The following is a 21,868-nucleotide window of genomic DNA, read 5'->3' on the forward strand; positions in this document are numbered from 1 at the left end:
ATACACACATGGGACATCATGAGGGTGAGTAAATAATGAGAGAACTTTTATTTTTGGGTGAATTATCACTTTACATAAACTCTATCAAAAAGTAATTTGCCTCTTTTAACTGAATTGCAAGACTTCCATTCCTACCACCGTAATATTGACTATTACGACCCATTTCTTTGAAATTTCATGCTGTCTTTGATATTATACTATATACTCAAAATCAGCTCTGGACTCAGATGAAGTTGTAGAGGAAATGTAAATTTGTCTGATTTTTAATCTTTATATAATCTAGGTCCAGTCTATTGACTCCAAGCTTGACTCATTGCTGGATATCTATCGTCAGGTTCTGCAGAAGGGTCCCTCTTCAATGCTTGGTCTATCTGCCTTGCCTCTGTTCGAGCTGGATCAGACATCTGACTACCAAAGCTCCATCCATAGCAAGGATCTGTCCTCCTCCTCACAGCTTACTAGTGGAGTGTCTCGCTCTGGCAGCAGTAACCTTCAGCATGGCCTGCATCTTGCCCTAGCCCCCAGTGAACTCAACCTGGGTACTGGTTACCCACATTCGGCCTCATTCCCACCCTCCCCCCTACTCAACAATCAACCTTCCAGCCCAGACAGTTCATACCCAGCTTCTCCTCCTCCCATCATCACCCCCAACAACCTCTCTAGAAGTCACCAGCGATTCACTGAGCTGACTAGACCTGTACCGACAGTCCATTCAACCACTACTCTTCAGCTCCCGCCTATGGTACTGCCGCCTCAGGGCCGGCCTATTGGCCTTATCCCAGAAACATTACAGGAGAGCAGGGCAGAGTGTCCAAGCACTTGCCTTTTGGATACTCAAACTGAGGTCCAGTTAGACAGAGAGGCTGAGAGAATTGAAAGAACGGTACAGCTTAGGAATAAACCAGAGCACAGCCCCAAGGAGGAGGGGTCTTGGAGAAGACACCTAAGCCTTGATATTGACCCTTTGAGGCTGATAGACTCCGCAACATCTGCTTCGCTGCAGGTTGAATGTGGGCTTGGGAAGTCTCTCTCTGCTCAGAACCTTATGCTACCGGCTGCTGCGGACTGCCATCCCAGCCTATCCGCTCGGAATAGCGGCAGCAGAAACAACGAGTCTAGTGACCAGGAGCCACTGGCTGACTGGTGCGATACAGAGCTGTTCATCAATGATAAAGAGCTGGATGCCACAGAGGGTGACCACTACCTCCTAAATCACCAACAAAGCACAGATACAACCTTCTCTTCTGAGCTGCTATGGACAGGAGCCAGAGGGCTATCTTCCAGCCAGGCTGGACCAAGGGATAGCTCGGAGTCCCATACCTTGCCTCACGTTTGCCTAGAATAACCACGGTACACATGGACCTTGCTGGGGTGAGTGGACACAATGTCCCCTATGTGCTTTTTTTTCCCCCCCATAGAAAACGGAGAGTCTAATGCACCCTACGTCTTTTCTAGTTCTAAAAAAGACATAAGTTCATAACTGTATTTTCATACGTACATATCAGTGCATGGTTAATTTGTCCAAAAAAAAGTAGGAAACTGATGGGAAGGAAGCATTGAAAGAATTAAAGTGATAATTCACACAAAATGAAAACCCTGTCGTCATTTACTCACCCTTATGTTGTTCTAAACCCATATGATTTCTTCTGTGGAACACAAAATATGTTAGACACAATGCTAGTAACTTTCATAGAATCTTTTGTCCATACAATGAAAGCAAATGGTGGACGTTCTGTCTAACGTCTCTTCCTCTGAGAACAGAAAAGGCATATGGGTTTGGAATGACATGAGAGTGAGTAAATGGTGACAGACTTCTCATTTTTGAACCTTAAATGGTACTGAATGAGCATTTCTTTCAGCCTTGCATGGGAACGGCATGTTTAAAATGCAACAGCAAATAGGATTGTTTTTGCATATGCACCTATATTAATAAGCACTTGCCTAGCATTAGGATTCATTTCTTACTTCCTTCTGAATGTTTTGCCGTCCACTCATTTGCATGTGTTAAGAATTACAGCAGGAATAGCAAAAAACAAACAAACAGATGGTCTATGGCCGTGATACTATGCAAACCTCAGCACGGTTTGCTATGGACATCAGATAAAGGAACCCATACCAAATACATCTTCACACTGTAGCCTACACAGAGATGTGTTTTCTTTATTTAAATGTACGTTTTAATACCTCAGAGTTTTAGCATATGAAGAAAGCCGAATGCTATTGAGGAATGGTGTAGTGTATTGTCAATGGAAGGAGAAATGTGGTATTTGAGACAATAGGTTTGGTTTTTCTAATTTCAGAGTCCACCTGTGGACATTTGGCTGCTAAAATGTAAAAAATGAGGAAGAAAACCTTTATCATGACAATAATTCAACAGTTGCAATATCATAATTATCTATTTGTATATGTATTTTAATTACTTCATAACCTGCATCCATTTAATGAAAAATTATTTGCCTGTCAAGTTGAAATTCACGCAGATGTGTTTTGATTGGAATTGCAGCAATATTTAGTTTCTGTTGTATTTTTTGAGAGCTTTTAAATTCTGTAGCAAGCAGGCGTCTTATACCTGAACCTCAGCTTTGAAACTTTTGTTCTAAATTTTTTATTCCATGCTTCTGAATGGTACAATAAGTGCTTTAACGAAAATATTTGTAATTTTAACTGAGAATGTAACTTGTATATCATTATGTGTATGTAGAAAAATAACCATGATTAGCTGTGTTCATTTTTTGTCTTTCTGTTAAAAGCATCCGAGTTGTACCTTGAGGATGTTTTTGGCACTGTGCAAATGGAAGCACAACTGTTCAGATCTGTAGAGGAAACCTGCAAATGTGATGTTGTTTTAACGTGAAAATGCTTTATATATGATTTATAATCCAGTTGAGATACATATTTAGCTCATAATATGGGCCCCTGAAAATGTAATTGAGAAAATGTCAACAGCTGTGGAACTAATTCATGCTTGAATTGCAGAGAAGGTTGGATAGAGACGTTAGTCTTCTAAACACATTATAATTAGTATTATTTTTATTACTTTTCTGTAAGATTTCTTTCATTTGCAATTCAATGTTTTATGGTGTCTTTTTGCATTTTATTAAACATTCATAAAACTTTAGCACTCTTACCTTGAACTTTTATTAAAATCATTGTGTTTGTTTCGATAATTGCACATTTTCTGTTTGGCTGTGAACTTTGAGCGTCTGTCTGTTAATGCAGCATTTCTTTGTTTTACCACTAGATCAAATAATTTATTACACAGAAACTGGCCTTAACATACATGCTTGATAATGTTAGCATTCTGTCATTCAGAATAATTTATTTCATCATTGTGCACATGACAGAGTTGATGCTCTGGGATTTGAAATGCAAATTTATAGTAATCCTAATACTTAAATAAAAAAAAGACTTGAAACTCTTGTTCTTGATGTAAACATCTGTTTTGTCTTTTCTTGCTTTGCTTGTACAAAGTATTGGTGGCAACCCACTCACCTTTGGAAAGCTAGGTGGTGGTGAAAGCAAACAAGCAGCTTGCATTAGAGAAAAAGCACCAATAAAAGTCTCCAAATGACCACAAGATAATATCTTTAAGATTTGAATCCTTGTATTAGTCTTAATTTCTACAGAAGGCATCTACTTATCACCTATTATTTTACTGTGCATATAATCATTCAAATATATAATTTTATATTATACATTTCACTGCATTTTACTAAGCCTATTTTCTCTTTATTATCCTCTTACAAAATTTTACCACCATTTATACCAAAACACCCTAATACTTATTCAGAGTGCCATTTTTTTATAGGAATGATGCTGTGGACTGAAGGATAGATAGACTCTTCAATGGCACACTGTATGAAGCCATATAAAGTTGGCTAGATGTGACAGGTACGTGCAGGGCTGTGAAAGGTGGTAATGATTCTAGGGGTCCACAGGTCCAATTTATTATTTATTATTTATTATACACAACAAATTCTAAACTGTATTTTTTTTTATAGGAAAGTGGCCCAGAGCATTATAGTGCCTGGGAGCTCAGAATACTTTTCTACGGCCCCGGGCACGCACACATTCAAACAAAAAAGAATAGTAAAGAACAAAAAATAAATAAGTAAATAAAACATAAAACTTAAAACTTGTATAAGATCATCATACAAATCACTTCAAATGATTCTCACAGAATGCAAGAACGCATACTGTGAGAATTGGACACATTGATGAACTCAATGCAAAAGATATTGCTGTCACCTGCAGGCTTGTTCAATGGTATGAGAATAAAAAAACAATCTGTTGAGTTCTGAAGCCACTTTTGGTGTTGTCTAATCCATACTTTATTCAAGTGCCACAATTATGCAATATATTTCAGTCTGAATTTCAATCTATATTACATATTTATTACAGTCCCTAAATATTATTTTTCTAAATATTTGAATTATTATGTATTTTTATATGAATTATCATCATTTGGGGGCCTTTCTATGCAAACAATGATGTATGCAATTAATTATGATCAATTCAGTGAAGTAATCGACATGTCATGTAATTAATTCGAATAAAAGTTTTAATCGATTGACTGCCCTTATTTAAATGTTTATATTTTGTTGTTTTTGAGCAACTGACTGTTAAGAACAGAAAGGGCATTAAAAGAGACATTATTCATTGACAAATGGATTGTATGGATTTTGTCTTTGGACACGCATTACATGGAACAAGTAAAACCAAACTTTTCACTCAACATGGTGCTGAACTTCTTCACCAATATACAACACAATCACTGGTGAGTGAAATCTAAATATTTACCAACCAATAGCTAATCACTCACATTTTTAGTCACATAGCATGAAATAGAGTAAAAGTTTGATTCATAAAATGAAAGTGAAAGGTGACTGCTGCTAACCTTTTCCCTAATATCGCCTTTGTGTTCCGCAGAAGAAAGTCAAATGAGTTGGGAACAATGCGAGGTTCAAATGTTTATCTCCAGGAAATAGCTGCATCAGAGTGATTCCTGCTGGCCAGATTCTGCTGTACAGGCTGCGGCTCCACCTGCCCCTGTGTCTGTACCAATCAACTGGACTACATTTAGAGGAAACCGTGATAAATATGAAGCTATGCAATGGCAAGTTGAGTTTCTAGAGGGTAATGTTGCATGTGTATGTGCAATCATCTGTCTATCACATATGTACTTTACACCAATTAAACAACAACCCACTTGATTTCTGCAGATCTTCCTGATCTGAAGAAGGATTTTTATACTGAAGCAGAAACAGTGGCTGCTTGCAGTGCAGAAGAAGTCAAAGCCTGGAGGTGTCCACCAACTTTGCACTATTCACATCAGCCCAAAGAGGGCACCATTTGACTAGGTTAATGAAAGGGTTTTTGGATGCTCTCAGATGCCTGTACTGTGGCATGCTTGGCTATAATCATAGTTCAAAAGGATTTATGGGGTGAAATTTTTGTCTCTCTTGCTTAGTAGTATTTGAGATTTGCTCTCTTAGCTCTTCTCAAGTCCTGTCTTCCATTTTGTCTTTAAATACTCCTGAATTATTTGTTTGACCTTTTTACACACACACACACACACACACATATATGCCCAATTTCTGTAACAGAACTTCCACCACTACTCTGACTTTCTCATACTCAACCAGCATAAGTTAAACCTCCTCTCCCCTATATGAGCCTGACCACCTGGAGGGGGCCGTAACACATTGAAATAAGATTGCTGTTATGGCTTATTATTATTTCATGGGTAAAAAAAATTGTTTTATTGTCTTTGTGAGTTGTTTGCATGTGCATTGTTTTACCTCTTACTAATTACAGTATAAGCAGCCATTACTGCTATACAATAAATAATGATGGAACACACAATTCATAAAAATCTTTAAATATTGAGAGAGCACATAAATAAGTTTATGTACATTATATAACTGCAGTACTGAACATATTTGAGTTATTCTTTTACCCCTTCTCTTACCAATTGGAAAATAAAATAACAACATCTTTGTGAGGACCATTCCCAATGCAGTGTGCAATTTTGAGGAGGATTTTGAACAATATCCTGGAATAATGTATAACAAAAGCCAACTCCCAGTCAGGTATTCATTAGTAATCCCAAATCTGACTGAATGCTGAGAAAGGAAAGATTTTTCTATTTTTTTGTATTTATGATCAATGATTTAGTTTTACTCTTTTGCAGTTTATTGCTGTGTTTTTGTTAAGTTTACAGTTGAGATTGAAAAATGGAGAATAGTCTTAAGGGTGGAAGTATGAGTGTTCATTGTATAACATCAATCCTCTAAAAACTGATTAATCTGTTCATATTTGTTGGCACAATTTTCCATTTTTATATATTATATAAATAATATAATAAAGAATGAGGAATTCTTTTCACGTAACATCTCTCAACAAAGCTTAATTTTTTCAATTATTTTGCTTTTCTTGGGAGTGTTTCTTTTTAAATGTTCATTATAAATTGTGTTATCAGCATAATTAATTGAGTAAACATTTTAATAAAACCTGATGATCCTCAGCATAAAGAAGGACATTTTACAATGGTACAGCTAAACCCTCAAACCTTCATTCATATGAAGAAATGCCTTTGAAATTGTAACTTATTTTGAAAAATATTGTAGGTTTTTCATATTTTTGTATAGATAAATGCTCTTATATTTCCTTGGTCTTTCATTCTAAAAAGAAAATGATTTGAATGTGATGTATGACGTATGTATATTGAATGGCTGAATCCAAGGAATGTCTTTATTTAACCAGCTCAGGGCTGGGTTGTGTCCCACACTGTGTTTATTGACAACATGTAGTCATGAACAAACAGTACTGTACATACTGCTTTAACATGCCATAGCAACAAAGCTAATGCTGTTCCAGCATTTTATAAACACTTATGTTGATGTTAAGAATTTTAGGAATGCAGCTTGTCAAGAGGCCAGTGAGATGAAGTCTCTCTCTTCTCTTGCATGTGTTTGCATGTGCCTTAATTTCTTTCTTTTTGTTTTACTGGATGTAAACTAGATATATTTTGAAGAAAGTAATGTTGGTTGTTTTGTCTCATGGTGCAATCCCAAGCCTGGCCGATAATCCTTAAAGGAATAAACCTGATTGGAATAGTGCAGGCAGGAACAGGCAAAACTCTGGCCTATCTGCTTCCTGGCTTTATTCATATGGATGAGCAACCTGTGTAATTCTGAACCAGAGTCAATTAGTACTCCCTGTTCACCTTTTTTTTTAGTAAACTGATTTAAAAAAAAAAAACGGTTACATATGTACATTCCTCAGCCATCCATCCTCAAGCTGATTTATACATGTGCATATTTCAGGCCCAGGGACAAGCGAGATGGCCCTGGTCAACCCGGTATCACGCTAAAGCGTGTAATACACACGCTGGTCCAATAGCGGACGCGTGTCAGGGTCACGCTTTGCCTCCTCAAGGCGTGAACATGACACGCATGAATGAAGGTTGAGTACCAGCAGGGGACAATAATTTCCTCAATGCCAACAACTCTCCATGGACCAAATAGAAGCGATATAGTGCATTCTCCAAAATTCCCGCGTCGTTCAAGTCGGTCAAAGCCATATTTTTATTACGGTGCAGTCATTTAAGAAATCTACGTTGCTATAGCCTAACGTTATATTTGTGTGTATGAAGACTGTGGAGTTTTTTAATCTATGGTGCTGTTAACGTTACTGTGGTCAATAACGTCAATGGAAATTGATATTAATTGGCTAATTAATTAACCACAGAAAGCTGCTGTCGATCCTGAAATATCGATACTGATGTTGTATCTATTCTAAAGGATAGATCCTCACATAAAACCAGTAATTTTATTCATTTAGAACGAATTTATTTTATTCAGAAATGATGCAATAAATCGATTATACGTGACCGTAAAGGCCTTTACATTGTTACACACACACACACACACACACACACACACACACACACACACACACACACACACACACACACACACACACACACACATATATATATATATATATATATATATATATATATATATATATATATATATATATGTGTGTGTGTATATATCAATCATATAAGCTGTTCTAATAATTATAATGCTGAAAATTCAGCTTTGATCTCAGGAATAAATTACATTTTAACATATTCAAATAGAAAACAGATCGCCTATTTTAAATAATATTTCACAATTTTAGTTTTTACAAAGATTTACTGTATTTTTGATCAAATAAATTAAGCATTTGTAAGCATATTAGACTTCTTTTAACATTAAACATCTTACCGACCCCACATGTAAAATTTACTATAATTATTCTAGTTTGTGCAATTACATTTAGTTTTTATTGATCGTTAAAGTTCATATACATAGTGTTATGTTCTGTAATTGATGTTAATAAATCTGTCAGAAGAAAATGTGCAAAATTGGGGGTACAACACTGTAACCCTTTAAAAACAATAACCATACACACAACTAATTACAGGCGCATCGAGAGGACAAATCACAAAATCTTTTAGTGGTCATGAAAATGTATTCAGATTAAGCATATTAATGATGCATTCACCTCATTTATCACGACACACTGCTTCTGTTCATGAATGCAGTTTACATGCTGAATATGCAATAACAGCAGCATCACAGTTATCTTCTTTATTTTGTTACAGTTATATGTATAATATGACAAATCCAGGAATCTTTGCTGCAAAATAATTAACTATGTTTTTGTTTTCCTTTGTCCAACAGCTCCTGTTTTTATCCTTCCCTGTTACCTCCACCTGTCTATATTTATAAGAAACCAACGGCTCTTTTAAGAGCCACTCCTCTATCGTTCTCACTCTCTCTCAGTCTCTCACTCTCAGTCTCACTCTCAGTCTCTCACTCTCAGTCTCACTCTCAGTCTCACTCTCACTCTCAGTCTCTCACTCTCACTGTCAGTCTGTCTCTCTCTCTCTCTCTCTCACACACACACTCTCTCTTTCTTTCTCTCTCTCTCCATCTCTCTATCTCTTTTCTAAAGCGTCACTGTCTTCAAGTAAGTATTGTTACTCTATTATTTATTTTTCTTTCACCTTACTCTCTCTCACTGTCCAAAACATTTTTTTTTTAATTTTGTTTTTATATAGCCTATAGCCACCCTATACTATACATCCTTAATACTTTTTGTCTGACTGTGTTTTTATCTTCCTTTCCAGTATAGTATCTTTGAAATGGCTGCTCAGCAAGACAGAGGGAGAGCAGATGATGCTATTTTCCTTGCAGACATGTTCCTTGCTCAAACCAAAGTGAGTATTTTTTTAGACAATCCCGTATTGGTAATAATACTAAAGAGTGGGAATTAGAGTACAAAATTTGAATGAACTGCTCAAGATTTGGCTGTATTTCAGTTTTATCATAAACTGCTCACTTTCTGTCATGCAAGGCAAAGGAAGCGAAGGACAAAGCAGCATCTGCTAAAGGTAATACATTTAATGTCCGATGGGTGGAGAGAGATGCTAAAGGACGTCCACTGCTAAAAAGAAGCAGAAGTGGAGAGACACGAAAACGTGCTTCAGCTACAGGTAGTCCATGCCTTCCAAGATTATTTGTGATAACCCACCACAGAATGCTTCTTAACTAAGTATAACTGTGCCCATTGTATACAGAATTCAGCTTGCTATTTGTTAGGAAGGATTGTTAGGTTAATAGGATTTCTGTTTCTGGATTTTAATCATTTTCCTTTTAATACTGTATGTTAAACTGTGCCATCAGAAACACCACATGGTGGATGTGTTACTTATGTTATTGACTTCACTGTAATGCTTAGCTATTCCAAAGAAATTAAGTAGAAGTGAAGCATCAGTGTCAGGTTCATGCTTCTAACAGTTCAAGATTATGAGGAAAAAAACTTTTAGAGTTTAAAGGAATTGTCAGACATATCAATCAACCTATTATAGCCTTAAGTCACTATATGAACACTGTATAGTATGCTTGTAAGACATGAACATTGTTATCGCTTTCCTTTCTATCTATCTTTTCAGTTGTTTCTGTGGTTGGCAGTGAGGACGCTACACCTTTTGAGTCATCTGAGGAGGTTCCCACAGTTACCCAATCAAACTGCTCTCAACACTTATTCGGTAAGATGACACCTGACCTTACGGTAATTATGCAATTTAGCAATAAGCGTGAAAGGAATTATTATTTTCTTATTTCTGTCTTTTAGACATTGAGATGCAGAAACTGCAGGATATTCTGACCTCAGCAGATGTTCAAGGCACCAACAAGTCCCCTTCAACATCCACATCATGGTGCTTGCGCCAATCTGTAGCCCAAGATGAGTGGCGGAAAGCAAGGTCCTATCACATCAACTGCTTGCTGTCCTGCAATGTGGCTCCAGAAAAGAACTGCAGCCACTGCACATCTCCTGCCGTCATTCGCTGCAGAGACTGCATGCCCCAAGAGTGGCTGTGCATGGATTGTGACACACACATACACAAAAAACTCACCCTCCATAACAGGGAGTCCTGCATTGAGGGAATTTACAAGCCCATTGAGCCAACAGTGTGCTGTGTAAAAAAAGATGGCAAATATACACTGGTCAATCAAGGTAGTGTTTTGAACCTTTTTGGTAAAGTGATTTTTTGGTGAATTTTTCTTTTAATTATTATTATTTTTTTACTTTTATTATGTTAATTGTACATATTTTTAATGATTTCTCTCAAATTATTTCTCTTCTCTTTTCAGTATGTTTATTACCTACAGTGAGACCTGTCCAGTTATGCACTTGCGACCCTTCAAACTTCACAGAATCAGCTGGCAGAGCAATCATTTTGGTTTGCATAAATGGTAGGAACTATGGTTTTATATTTAACATTTTTTCTTGTCCCTTTGTGTGTTAGAATGTTCTACTTTTTTATTTTAGGTCGGTATGACTTGCACTTGCCAAACTTGCTGTGCAGATTATGTCTGGCTCATTGGACACCTGACATGAGCGACCTAATAAGAAGTGGGTACTGGCCAGCATCTGTGAATGCTGACATGCTGTTTTCAGTCGATGTCTTCAGCACATTTGAAGAAATGAAAACTGTTGCACCAGGATTATCAAGACAAGGTTTTTTGCGGATGTTGGAGAGGAGGACTTGTCTCTGTGGAAGGGTAAGATCAGTGTGGATCAAAGTTGCCTTAAGTAGAGATGGGAGAATATTAGTGTAGCTATTTCATTTTACTCTTTACTAATCGCATGTACAGGCTGGGAAAATACATGGAGACGTATTTCAAAGACGCTTCATGGAATACACATTCTGCCAGTACCAGTGTGAAGAAATGGCCAGTGTAGAGTACTTCACCTGCCCGGCATGTACACCCAACATGCTCGCTCTTTGTGCAGATGGCAACAGGAAAGTGTACCGATTTCGGCAGTCAAAAGGGTTAGTTGTTTTAAACTTGTAATCGTTTTACTTAATGTAAAATTAACAGAACATATAATGTCTTACACTGAACATATTTTTTTTCTTATTCTATTAAGGTCAGAGGAACCCTATTTTGATGGCACCTTCATTGCCAAGGACACTGATGTACACCATTTTGTTGATGAGATCAGGAGTAAAATGAAAAGTGTTAGTTTTTGCTCCTATGATTTAGATCCAAAATTTGAAATGTATGATTGTTGCTTTATTAAATAGATATTGTATCCCTAGCATGGTGCACTCTTTTAAGCAATCTTGTGTTGAGGTTTGAAATTAAACATGGTACGTGTGGTGGCATCCAAAATGGCTAGTTTAGCAGCTCATTCATTATGTAATAGCAGATCTCTGTAAGAGATTGTGACTATGCATGCAGTTTGTCACCCTAAAGAAAGTGGAAGATGCATTTTCTGAAGCTCCTCTTTAGTAGTAGTTTGAAAGTAAACCTTTTATTATCACTGATCATTACAAAGATGCCAGTTGGTGTGATGTAACCTGACTCATCCTGATGGATGAAGTAACTAGAACAAATAGCAACATTCAGTTTTAACCAGAATTATTTTGTCATGCAGACTGCCGGCAAAGGGATCTGTGGAGCCAGTCAGTGGTCTGCTGCACGTGAAACAGCCAGAAAAGCAAGCAAACTGGATGAAGAGGGCCTTGAGGTGGTTGTTTGCAGACACGGAGTGCTACTCAAGGCTCTTAACATGTACAGGGGGGAAATATTTGCTTATCCGCTGTACCTGCAGAAGGAGCTCCAAGCAGCCACAAACGGGCAGTTCTATTGCACAGATATTGCTTGCAAGTATTGGCCTTATCTTGAGAAGTTGGCAGTCTCCATGTTGGAACTCAGACCTTTACTGCAGATGAGACCATTCCTTTCTGTCATGCATGCCAAGGCTCATTCAACCAAGTGTGAGGTACTGCATATTCTTTATAATACCATTTGAAATTGTATTTTTATGACTTATATAATACAGTGTATATGATTATAATATAAGTGCAACAATAATTTGTTAGATAATCAGCTACCTGTCTCGTTGTGCCCTCACAACCAAGTACATGACAAAATCTGGTAATTGTTGCTTATTTATATTATTTTAGGAAACCTGTCTTTTATTCTTTCTTCTTTTTATTGTTTTTATTCTTTATGTCTAATACTTTATGTCTAATACTCTGAGATTGCAAATATTATATAATATGTAGGCCTATTGCAAATATAAAGCTGGAAATATTCTAATATGATAGTAACACATTAATAGAACTGCATTACATCTCTCTTTAATTAAAACTCAATGGTCAATGTGTGGATGAAGTAAAATCCCATGAGCATTAATGGGACTTTCCTCCATCACATCATTTTGTTCTTTAAAGCCAGAAATGACATGCTAACTGTCCATGCAATTGGATTGAACCGACGGAAGCAGGAAGGCCTTCATCTTGCACTATCCAGCAGATACATCAAGGTATTATGTTGTGTCTGAGTTGGGTATAAAAAGCTTTTCATGATTTTCTCACTTTTTAAGATCACAAAGGCAGAAATCTTTTTTTTTACACCAGACTTTCAAAAAGGCTGAGGCTGAGTCTCAGAGACTGGAGAATTTGAGCAGTGAGCTGGGGTGTCCTGAGAACATCGTGCATCTGTGGGTAGATGATGTCAGACAATGGGCTACTGACGGTACAGTGTTTTATGGACATTCTTCTATGTAGCTTACTAATATTGCAGCGTGATAATTCAATCTTTGCCATGCATAAGGATTAAGTAAGGACATGCCCTGTTTTGTTTGTTATAAACTTGTGGGCTTGTAAGCTCCTTTTAGACTGTAATAATCGATTTGGGGCACTAAATAAACTTAACTTGAACTTCAAACTTTAAATTTACAGCCTAAAGTACACCATAATCATTTACTTGTATTATTGTTGTTGCTTTAAGATTCTGTAGGTACCAGATGTGATGACCAATATGAACGTCAGAAATCTATTGAACAAATGTTTCTTGGTGTTCATCAAAAAAAAGCCAGCCTTTATAATCAGACTGGTATGTTGATAAATCACCTAATATTTATGTAATGTTTATTACTTGCAGACGTCTTATCTGTATTGTTTTGGTATTAACGTGTTTTCAGCTCCTTAATTTTAAAATGTCTTCCTTTTAATTTTACAGATATTAGTTAGGCCTCTATTACACCTTTTAAGTCATGCGATTTTTTTTTTTAAACATTTTAATTTATTAAATCTTTAGTCAGTTATAAAAATTAGTATTTCATTGAACTTTCTGATATCTGCATGTGCTTGTGCATCATGTTTTCTGTGTTTTGCAATTTTTATAGACAGCAACAAAGTTCGACACTTGCGTCGAAGAAAATTGTGGGAAGAGAAGAGAAAACTCTTGGAAACAATCAAGCTCTACAATGAGCAGGTGGCAGATGAGGAGCGCATCGTTGAAGAGAAGGTGGAGAGCGGGCTCTCTGTGGGGGGAGGAGACAGTCTAATATGGCCTTGGGAAGTGCACAGCAGTGGTATGTAGCAATTTCTCTCTAAGGCAATTTTGCACCCTGCACCAGGTTATGGGATGTACATACACTACTTATTTTTGGCCTGCTGTTTAGAATGTACAGGTCAAATTTGTATTGATGGGATGTTATTTGTGTGACTTCAGAATCCAGCAACATTCTCACCAAAAAGAAGATTTTTGATGTGCACATGTCAAAAGTCGCCTTCAAGAGGAAAAGATCATTGTGATGAGGGAGATGAGACAGCACTGCACCTATCTCAGAAAGCTGTCTGGAAACATTAGGACAAGGATATCAGATATGTCTTTTGTCAGAAACAGTGGTAAGAAGCTAACTTTTATTAGATTCTTGCTGTAATGGTTTTAGGGATCCTATAAAACCCCACTCACTTTGAGATCCTCAAGTGTTACATCATGGATTCATTGTGGCTGGATCTAAATGGTCTGTAGTTATTTAGTAAAAGTCAGTTAATGAATAGCTCAACAACACTAACTCAATGGAAGTATTGTCATGCCTCACTTTTAATTTTTCCTTCTAGGCAGTTTAAGTGAAGAGGGTCATGGCGGGCTACTGTGTCTTCTTCAGAAAAGGCTTGCAGATGTGGAGGAGAAGTTCCAAGTCATATGCTCAAGTTACAGCCTGGCTTTAGGACCGAATGCTGCTTCTCTGCTGGAGAATGGGCCCGAGGAGATGCCGGAGGACCATGAAGAAGTTGATTATGAGAGTTCAGATGACAGTGATTTTGAAGCAGTGTAAATGAGTGCTTAACTGGTGGGATGCGTTTTCGACTGCGTGTCAATTATGACTAGACTGCAGGTGTGTTTCAAGGAAAACAAAAAACTTTTTGAAGTGAAATGGTGTCTGATACAGTGCTAATATTTTGCACTATTGTTTCCAGCAACATATTCACAACAATATGTTGTGTAAGCAACATTAGCTTCATAGATGGTTAGACATTTTTTTTATATGATTCTCCAAAACTCAGTTTACAAACAGCAGGTCGGTTTTATAGTTTCACCTCCAATGTTTCACAGTCTATTTCTGCAGTTAACTGTGGTGCTAGAGCTTGCGAATGACAGCAGCCTCTTGCAGTGGTGACTTCCCCAAGCTTTGCCCATCTCATCTTCTCAACAAAATGAACTTTTCTGTACAAAAATGTTACACTTACATTGATATAATAGTTTGATTGTTTTTTACTCAAAACACCTGTATAATGTTATTCACAGTGATTGTGGATACTTTTGGAATGAACCATTTACTGTACATGGCACTAGATTAAATACTTTACAGAAATGATTGATCAATACCCATAGTTGAGTCTTAAGTGTAGTATTTCCTGTTGTTATTGCTGCTGTTACCTTGCCAACAAAGTGAATTTACCATGGCATTACTTCAGGTAACTATAAAACTATGTTGTACATGCATGCAAACTAGTTCATTTTGAGCTGTTGATTTGTTTGTCTCTGTCTTCTTGCAAAATAAGATATTCAATTACTGATTTTTCATTTTTATCTTAACATTGTATGCCAGTTGTATACAGGGTATATAACTAAAAGTAATCGCACAAAATAACACTTTCACATGTTAATTGTCAAGTAGGTATAGAGTTATGTGTTGTATTAATTAATTAATTAGTAAATTATAGCCTTAAATAAGACACATTTTTCATTATTACATTACATTACATTTATGCATTTGGCAGACGCTTTTATCCAAAGCGACATACAGAGCCCTTATTACAGGGACAATCCCCCCGGAGTAAAGTGCCTTAGTCACAGACACACTGTGTTATTTATTATTATTATTATCAATGTTGAAAACTGTTTATTTTTTTTAAATAATAATAAATGTTTCGGGACTCTGAATTCGTTTACAGTTTCACATTACACAAAGTAAGAGTATGGTTTTGTGGGGCTTATAACTTATTTTCAATACTCTTCATATACTGTAGCTCCTTTTATGCTTACCTTTTTCAAAAGAAACTGGGGAGGCTGCTGAAGGTCCTTCTGGGGAGTGGGGTCTTTTCCCCAGGTTCTGGGATTGCTTTACCGAGGGTGCTAAAGAGGACACTGACTGTCCAATTGGGGACTTCGGTGGTCCAATAACGGCTGCTGGAGGTCCCGTTGGAGCTGTTGGGGGATTAAGCAGGGCCACTGCTTCCTGCTGATTTGATATGACCATTGGCGGTCCTGTTGGTGGTTCAACTGGGGCTGATGAACTTTCAATTACATGTGGGGTCCAGCCTACATTGTAGAAGTACATAATTATTTAGAAAACATCGATCAACCTTTTTCACAATTTAAAGTCATTTTATAGAACAAACATCTAATCAATTAATCAAGAAAAAAACGACAGTAAAAATAATCGTTAGTTGCAGCCGTAGTAGCAAAAAGAGATGTGTATAGACCTAACAAGTGCTGTTCTACCAAACTACTTCTTCCTAAGCTGTATTGATTTAATAGGTGAATGTTCTCAAGACATGTGATGGATGTTTTGAGATAGTCTGGTGGATGACCAATTGTGCCATTTTTTCTACTGGAATTTTATAATTAAAATTATAGCATGGCTAATTACATTGTCTTCCAATTCAATTCAATAGAATAGAATAGAATGACACATTTATTTAGAACTTTCATATGTACTACTGTACACCCAAAGCGCTTTACAATCATATCAGGAGGTCTCCTCAACCACCACCAGTGTGCAGCATCCACTTTGGTGATGTGACGGAAGCCACCGTAAAACGGCACCAGTGCGCTCAACACACCAGCTACTCTGCTAGGACTAGTGTCACCACCTAAAAAGTGTAGAGCCCTGATCTGCAACATTTATAATGGGCATGGATCACTAAGTTTAGGGCCAGGCAATGTTTTAGTGAAAAAAGGCAGCATATCTGCATGCGTTTATAAAAGAAATGTAATTTCTTTAATCCACCATCACAGTTCAAGCTTGGTTTAGTATAAAAGCCAAATATACTGGATCGCCTGGTGTGTGCGTTCTATTTTATTTAAGATTAAAATGAAAACCAAGCAGATAAAATGAATGTTATTTTATTGGTACTTTAATGTGAGCAGCTAAATAGCTAGCTGCTTAGCTTTTAACCTCTCCCAATTAGTTTAGTTTTAGTTGTAAGCGAAAACCATCAATGATAATCTGAATGATCTATTAGTCAAGAGAAGGCAACCACAGGCTTACCTGTGAGGCTGTGACAGCATCAAATACAGGACATTTTTTTAAATAAATAACAGAATATTCTTACCTTGAATAACAATATCATACATGCCCTTAATTCGTTCAAGGCATGTATGTGATGTCTCACTCAGCTGGCAGCGGGGTGCCAAAACCTCAGACACCCAATTGTTTGGCTTTTTTCCAGGCTTGGAGAGAAGTAAAACCCCCCTTAACCCCAGGGCCTGCAATTTTTCGAGCTAAAAATACAAGGACACACATACAAAATAACATATATTATTTAAAAATATATCTAGCAACATTTGGAAAATAACCTGCATAAAAACAATACAAGTTGCATACCAACAACACAGCTTCATCCTGTATATGAGAGGTAGTCCGATTTATTTTTTTTGCATTTGAACCCAGCTCTCCCTCTTCTGATCAAATTTTTTTAGTTTCTTTTCTAGCCTCAGCTTATGTGGCTGTTCATTCTTGCATGTGTTGCAAGTTTTGCAGGCCACATTTAGATCGGTATGGCAGACCATACAGTTTCGCCTGGTTGACCCCTGGCCTGGCATTTCTATTATAGATAAAGTAAGAGAGTGACAGATTTTGTGAAGAACTTCTTTCACACAACCAAAACAGAACAAGATTTAAATAAAAAAAATGCAATACTTCGGCTACTTGAAAACACCAGGCTTCTGGAAGAGAGGAATAAAGAGAGATTGTGTGTGTGTGTGTGTGTGTGTGTGTGTGAGAGAGAGAGAGAGAGAGAGAGACTGAGAGTGAGAGACTGAGAGAGAGTGCGACTGAGAGTGAGAGAGAGACTGAGAGCGAGAGAGTGAGAGACTGAGAGTGAGAGAGAGACTGAGAGCGAGAGACTGAGAGTGAGAGAAAGAGAGACTGAGAGTGAGACTGAGAGTGAGACTGAGAGAGTGAGACTGAGAGTGAGACTGAGAGTGAGAGAGAGACTGAGACTGAGAGTGAGACTGAGAGTGAGACTGAGAGTGAGACTGAGAGTGAGACTGAGAGAGTGAGACTGAGAGTGAGACTGAGAGTGAGAGAGAGACTGAGACTGAGAGTGAGAGAGTGAGAGTGAGACTGAGAGACTGAGAGTGAGAGACTGAGACTGAGACTGAGACTGAGACTGAGAGTGAGACTGAGACTGAGACTGAGACTGAGAGTGAGACTGAGAGTGAGACTGAGACTGAGAGACTGAGAGTGAGACTGAGAGTGAGAGAGAGACTGAGACTGAGAGTGAGAGAGTGAGAGTGAGAAAGATAGAGGAGTGGCTCTTAAAAGAGCCGTTGGTTTCTTATAAAGATAGACAGGTGGAGGTAACAGGAAAGGATGGTGGGTAAAAACAGGAGCTGTTGGACAAAGGAAAACAAAAACATAGTTAATTATTTTGCAGCAAAGATTCCTGGATTTGTCATATTATACATATAACTGTAACAAAATAAAGAAGATAACTGTGATGCTGCTGTTATTGCATATTCAGCATGTAAACTGCATTCATGAACAGAAGCAGTGTGTCGTGATAAATGAGGTGAATGCATCATTAATATGCTTAATCTGAATACATTTTCATGACCACTAAAAGATTTTGTGATTTGTCCTCTCGATGCGCCTGTAATTAGTTGTGTGTATGGTTATTGTTTTTAAAGGGTTACAGTGTTGTACCCCCAATTTTGCACATTTTCTTCTGACAGATTTATTAACATCAATTACAGAACATAACACTATGTATATGAACTTTAACGATCAATAAAAACTAAATGTAATTGCACAAACTAGAATAATTATAGTAAATTTTACATGTGGGGTCGGTAAGATGTTTAATGTTAAAAGAAGTCTAATATGCTTACAAATGCTTAATTTATTTGATCAAAAATACAGTAAATCTTTGTAAAAACTAAAATTGTGAAATATTATTTAAAATAGGCGATCTGTTTTCTATTTGAATATGTTAAAATGTAATTTATTCCTGAGATCAAAGCTGAATTTTCAGCATTATAATTATTAGAACAGCTTATATGATTGATATATATATATATGTATATATATATATATGATAGTGTGTGTGTGTGTGTGTGTGTGTGTGTGTGTGTGTGTGTGTGTGTGTGTGTGTGTGTGTGTGTGTGTGTGTGTGTGTGTGTGTGTGTGTAACAATGTAAAGGCCTTTACGGTCACGTATAATCGATTTATTGCATCATTTCTGAATAAAATAAATTCGTTCTAAATGAATAAAATTACTGGTTTTATGTGAGGATCTATCCTTTAGAATAGATACAACATCAGTATCGATATTTCAGGATCGACAGCAGCTTTCTGTGGTTAATTAATTAGCCAATTAATATCAATTTCCATTGACGTTATTGACCACAGTAACGTTAACAGCACCATAGATTAAAAAACTCCACAGTCTTCATACACACAAATATAACGTTAGGCTATAGCAACGTAGATTTCTTAAATGACTGCACCGTAATAAAAATATGGCTTTGACCGACTTGAACGACGCGGGAATTTTGGAGAATGCACTATATCGCTTCTATTTGGTCCATGGAGAGTTGTTGGCATTGAGGAAATTATTGTCCCCTGCTGGTACTCAACCTTCATTCATGCGTGTCATGTTCACGCCTTGAGGAGGCAAAGCGTGACCCTGACACGCGTCCGCTATTGGACCAGCGTGTGTATTACACGCTGATACCGGGTTGCCCTGGTATGTTGGTTTTGACTCCCACACGAGAACTGGCACTTCATATTAAATCCAAGAGCAACAAAAACAGCTACAAAGGCTTTAAAATGTGCTGTAACCACACGCACCCCAAATCATTCAGGATATTATGCAACAGAAACCCACATCACTTAAATCATCTGTTACTCCGCTTTCTCTGTCTCTTTCATCAAAAATCATTAAATTACTATACAGTGTCTGTATCTATGGAGGAGGGGACAGACGGGCCCAAATTAATTTAGTGACCAGTGGTGTAGACATTGCCACACCAGGACGATTAAATTATATGAAGATGATGAGCTCATCAACTTGCACTCCATCATCTATCTGGTAAGTAATTGATAAATAATGTAAAAAGAATCAAAAGAATAAGCTAGTTCTTAAAAACCAGGGCTGAATTTTGGAAACATTTTGTATTTTGCCAGGTGTCGGATGAGGCTGACAGAATGTTGTATATGGGCTTTGAACCTCTAATCATGGAAATAATTCTGAATATTCGGCCTAACAGACAAACCGTTATGACCAGGTGATTTAGTTTTTCTGCATTTCTTTAGAAATATGTTCTTAAAAGGAATATGAGTAGGATTTTGGCACTGATTGTTTTTACTTTTGTGGCATTACAGAGTTTGGTGCTCTAGAACCAATAAAGTAAAACACTAGAAGTACGAAATTTGGGCTACCATTGTTCTATCCAGATTGAATATTTTGTCTTGAATATTGGATTCTACTGGATGGTTTCTGTTTTGATGCATCAAGCTTCTTTTTCTTTTTATCTGGAATTTTGTGGTTGATGATTACAGTGCCACCTGGCCAGTAGGTGTCAGACGGTTGGTCAAATCCTTCCTGAAAGACCCTGTGATGGTTTTACGTGGTCACTTTAGATCTGGCAATGAGTGAACAGTTAGTGTCAAGTACAATTAAATTGAAAGTGAAACAGGATATTCAACAAGAATGAATGAAGGGTGAGGTTTGTTTTTTGTTGATAAAAGATTACAAAGACAAACACTGACAAGTTGATGGCTTAGCTAGATAACCTTGTGAGGGAAGGCATGACTTCCATCTTGGTCAATGCAGTGGTCCATTTTATTTGTGTAGCACTCACAATGCATATCTATTCAAAGCTGCTTTACAGAAAATACCCCCATTGAGCAAGCCAGTGGTGACTGAGTCATTAAAAAAACATATTGTACATATAGTTAATGTTTAGAAAACTGTGTTTTAGTATTTTATAATGCATGAAGCAAAACCCACAAAAAGCTGAATAAAGGATGGATGTCATAGGTCTGTTATTGGTTAAAGGTACTGATATCATGTTATTGTAAATACTAATTTTGCTCTTTAGTGACTAAATAAAGGTAAGAGGCAAGTTTATTCTTCTGAAGGAGGAGAGATTTGAAAAATGGATCTTGTATAGCTTGACCCACTAATCCATCCCATAATTGGGTACATTAAGCCACAGAAATAACAAACGCAAAGTGTTTATCTTATAGCCTTTAAAAGTAGGAATAATAAAAGTAACTCCTTTAAAAAAAAGTCCTTTGACTCAAAACGTGTTTATTTGTTATTTATTTATAGTTTATTTTATTTTCTGTGTATCTGTCTCTGCAAATACTGTTCAGCAGACAGTACTGTTTGTGCAGGAGGAAGAAAAGAAGGTCTATGTGTTTGATGCACTGAATAGAGCCTCAGGACAAAGTAATATTCATTGGAAAAAAGATAAAGTGAGTTCCTCAATAGAATGAAACCCTGGTTTGATTTCACGAAAGAGGATATGGTATTGCCTTTTGAAAGGTTTTGTTTTAAGTGCACTCCCTTCTGAAATGGTTTCACATGATGTCATAAATTCCTACATGTGTTGTGATCAATTAAAGTTAAGATCACGCTCTGCCCTTTCACTTTGGCTCATGCATGGTGTAGAAAGTTGTTAGACAACAGAGCTGAGGGGAAATGCCACTCTTTTTCAGAATTGAAACTTGCCATTTCTCTTGCTGTTAACAGGAGTGGCAGGCCATA

The 21,868-nt window shown here is 37.0% G+C and overlaps 2 protein-coding genes and 1 pseudogene across 6 annotated transcripts in view; all 3 read left to right on the forward strand.

The window, feature by feature from the left end:
- The window catches only part of LOC127617971 (potassium voltage-gated channel subfamily KQT member 5-like), a 175,306-nt gene extending 171,888 nt beyond the window's left edge, over positions 1–3,418 (forward strand). For all 5 annotated transcript variants that reach the window (XM_052090166.1, XM_052090164.1, XM_052090167.1 and 2 more), the window contains one exon: positions 284–3,418. In XM_052090166.1, coding sequence (XP_051946126.1) covers positions 284–1,345 — 1,062 coding nt within the window. In that variant the 3' untranslated portion in view covers positions 1,346–3,418. The remainder of the gene's footprint in view (positions 1–283) is intronic.
- Positions 1,357–21,580, forward strand: LOC127617515 (probable ATP-dependent RNA helicase DDX53; annotated as a pseudogene).
- On the forward strand, positions 11,038–14,111 carry LOC127617979 (uncharacterized). The gene is made up of 9 exons (XM_052090179.1): positions 11,038–11,123; positions 11,217–11,395; positions 11,494–11,584; positions 12,004–12,351; positions 12,806–12,897; positions 12,992–13,109; positions 13,365–13,469; positions 13,762–13,950; positions 14,091–14,111. Exons 1-5 carry the CDS (start codon positions 11,046–11,048, stop codon positions 12,821–12,823), a joined length of 714 nt encoding a protein of 237 aa, XP_051946139.1. The 5' UTR covers positions 11,038–11,045; the 3' UTR covers positions 12,824–12,897; positions 12,992–13,109; positions 13,365–13,469; positions 13,762–13,950; positions 14,091–14,111.
- Positions 21,581–21,868: the final 288 nt, after the last annotated feature.

The sequence above is a fragment of the Xyrauchen texanus genome, chromosome 24 (assembly GCF_025860055.1).
Source record: "Xyrauchen texanus isolate HMW12.3.18 chromosome 24, RBS_HiC_50CHRs, whole genome shotgun sequence".
NCBI classification, from domain to species: Eukaryota; Metazoa; Chordata; class Actinopteri; order Cypriniformes; family Catostomidae; genus Xyrauchen; species Xyrauchen texanus.

Bases quoted from the DNA above. Each gene is read 5' to 3' on its own strand.
- LOC127617979 (XM_052090179.1), top strand. From the start codon at position 11,046: ATGAAAACTGTTGCACCAGGATTATCAAGACAAGGTTTTTTGCGGATG. The intron at 11,124-11,216 runs GTAAGATCAGTG...TCGCATGTACAG, and splicing joins GGACTTGTCTCTGTGGAAGG to GCTGGGAAAATACATGGAGA. The intron at 11,396-11,493 runs GTTAGTTGTTTT...TATTCTATTAAG, and splicing joins CGATTTCGGCAGTCAAAAGG to GTCAGAGGAACCCTATTTTG.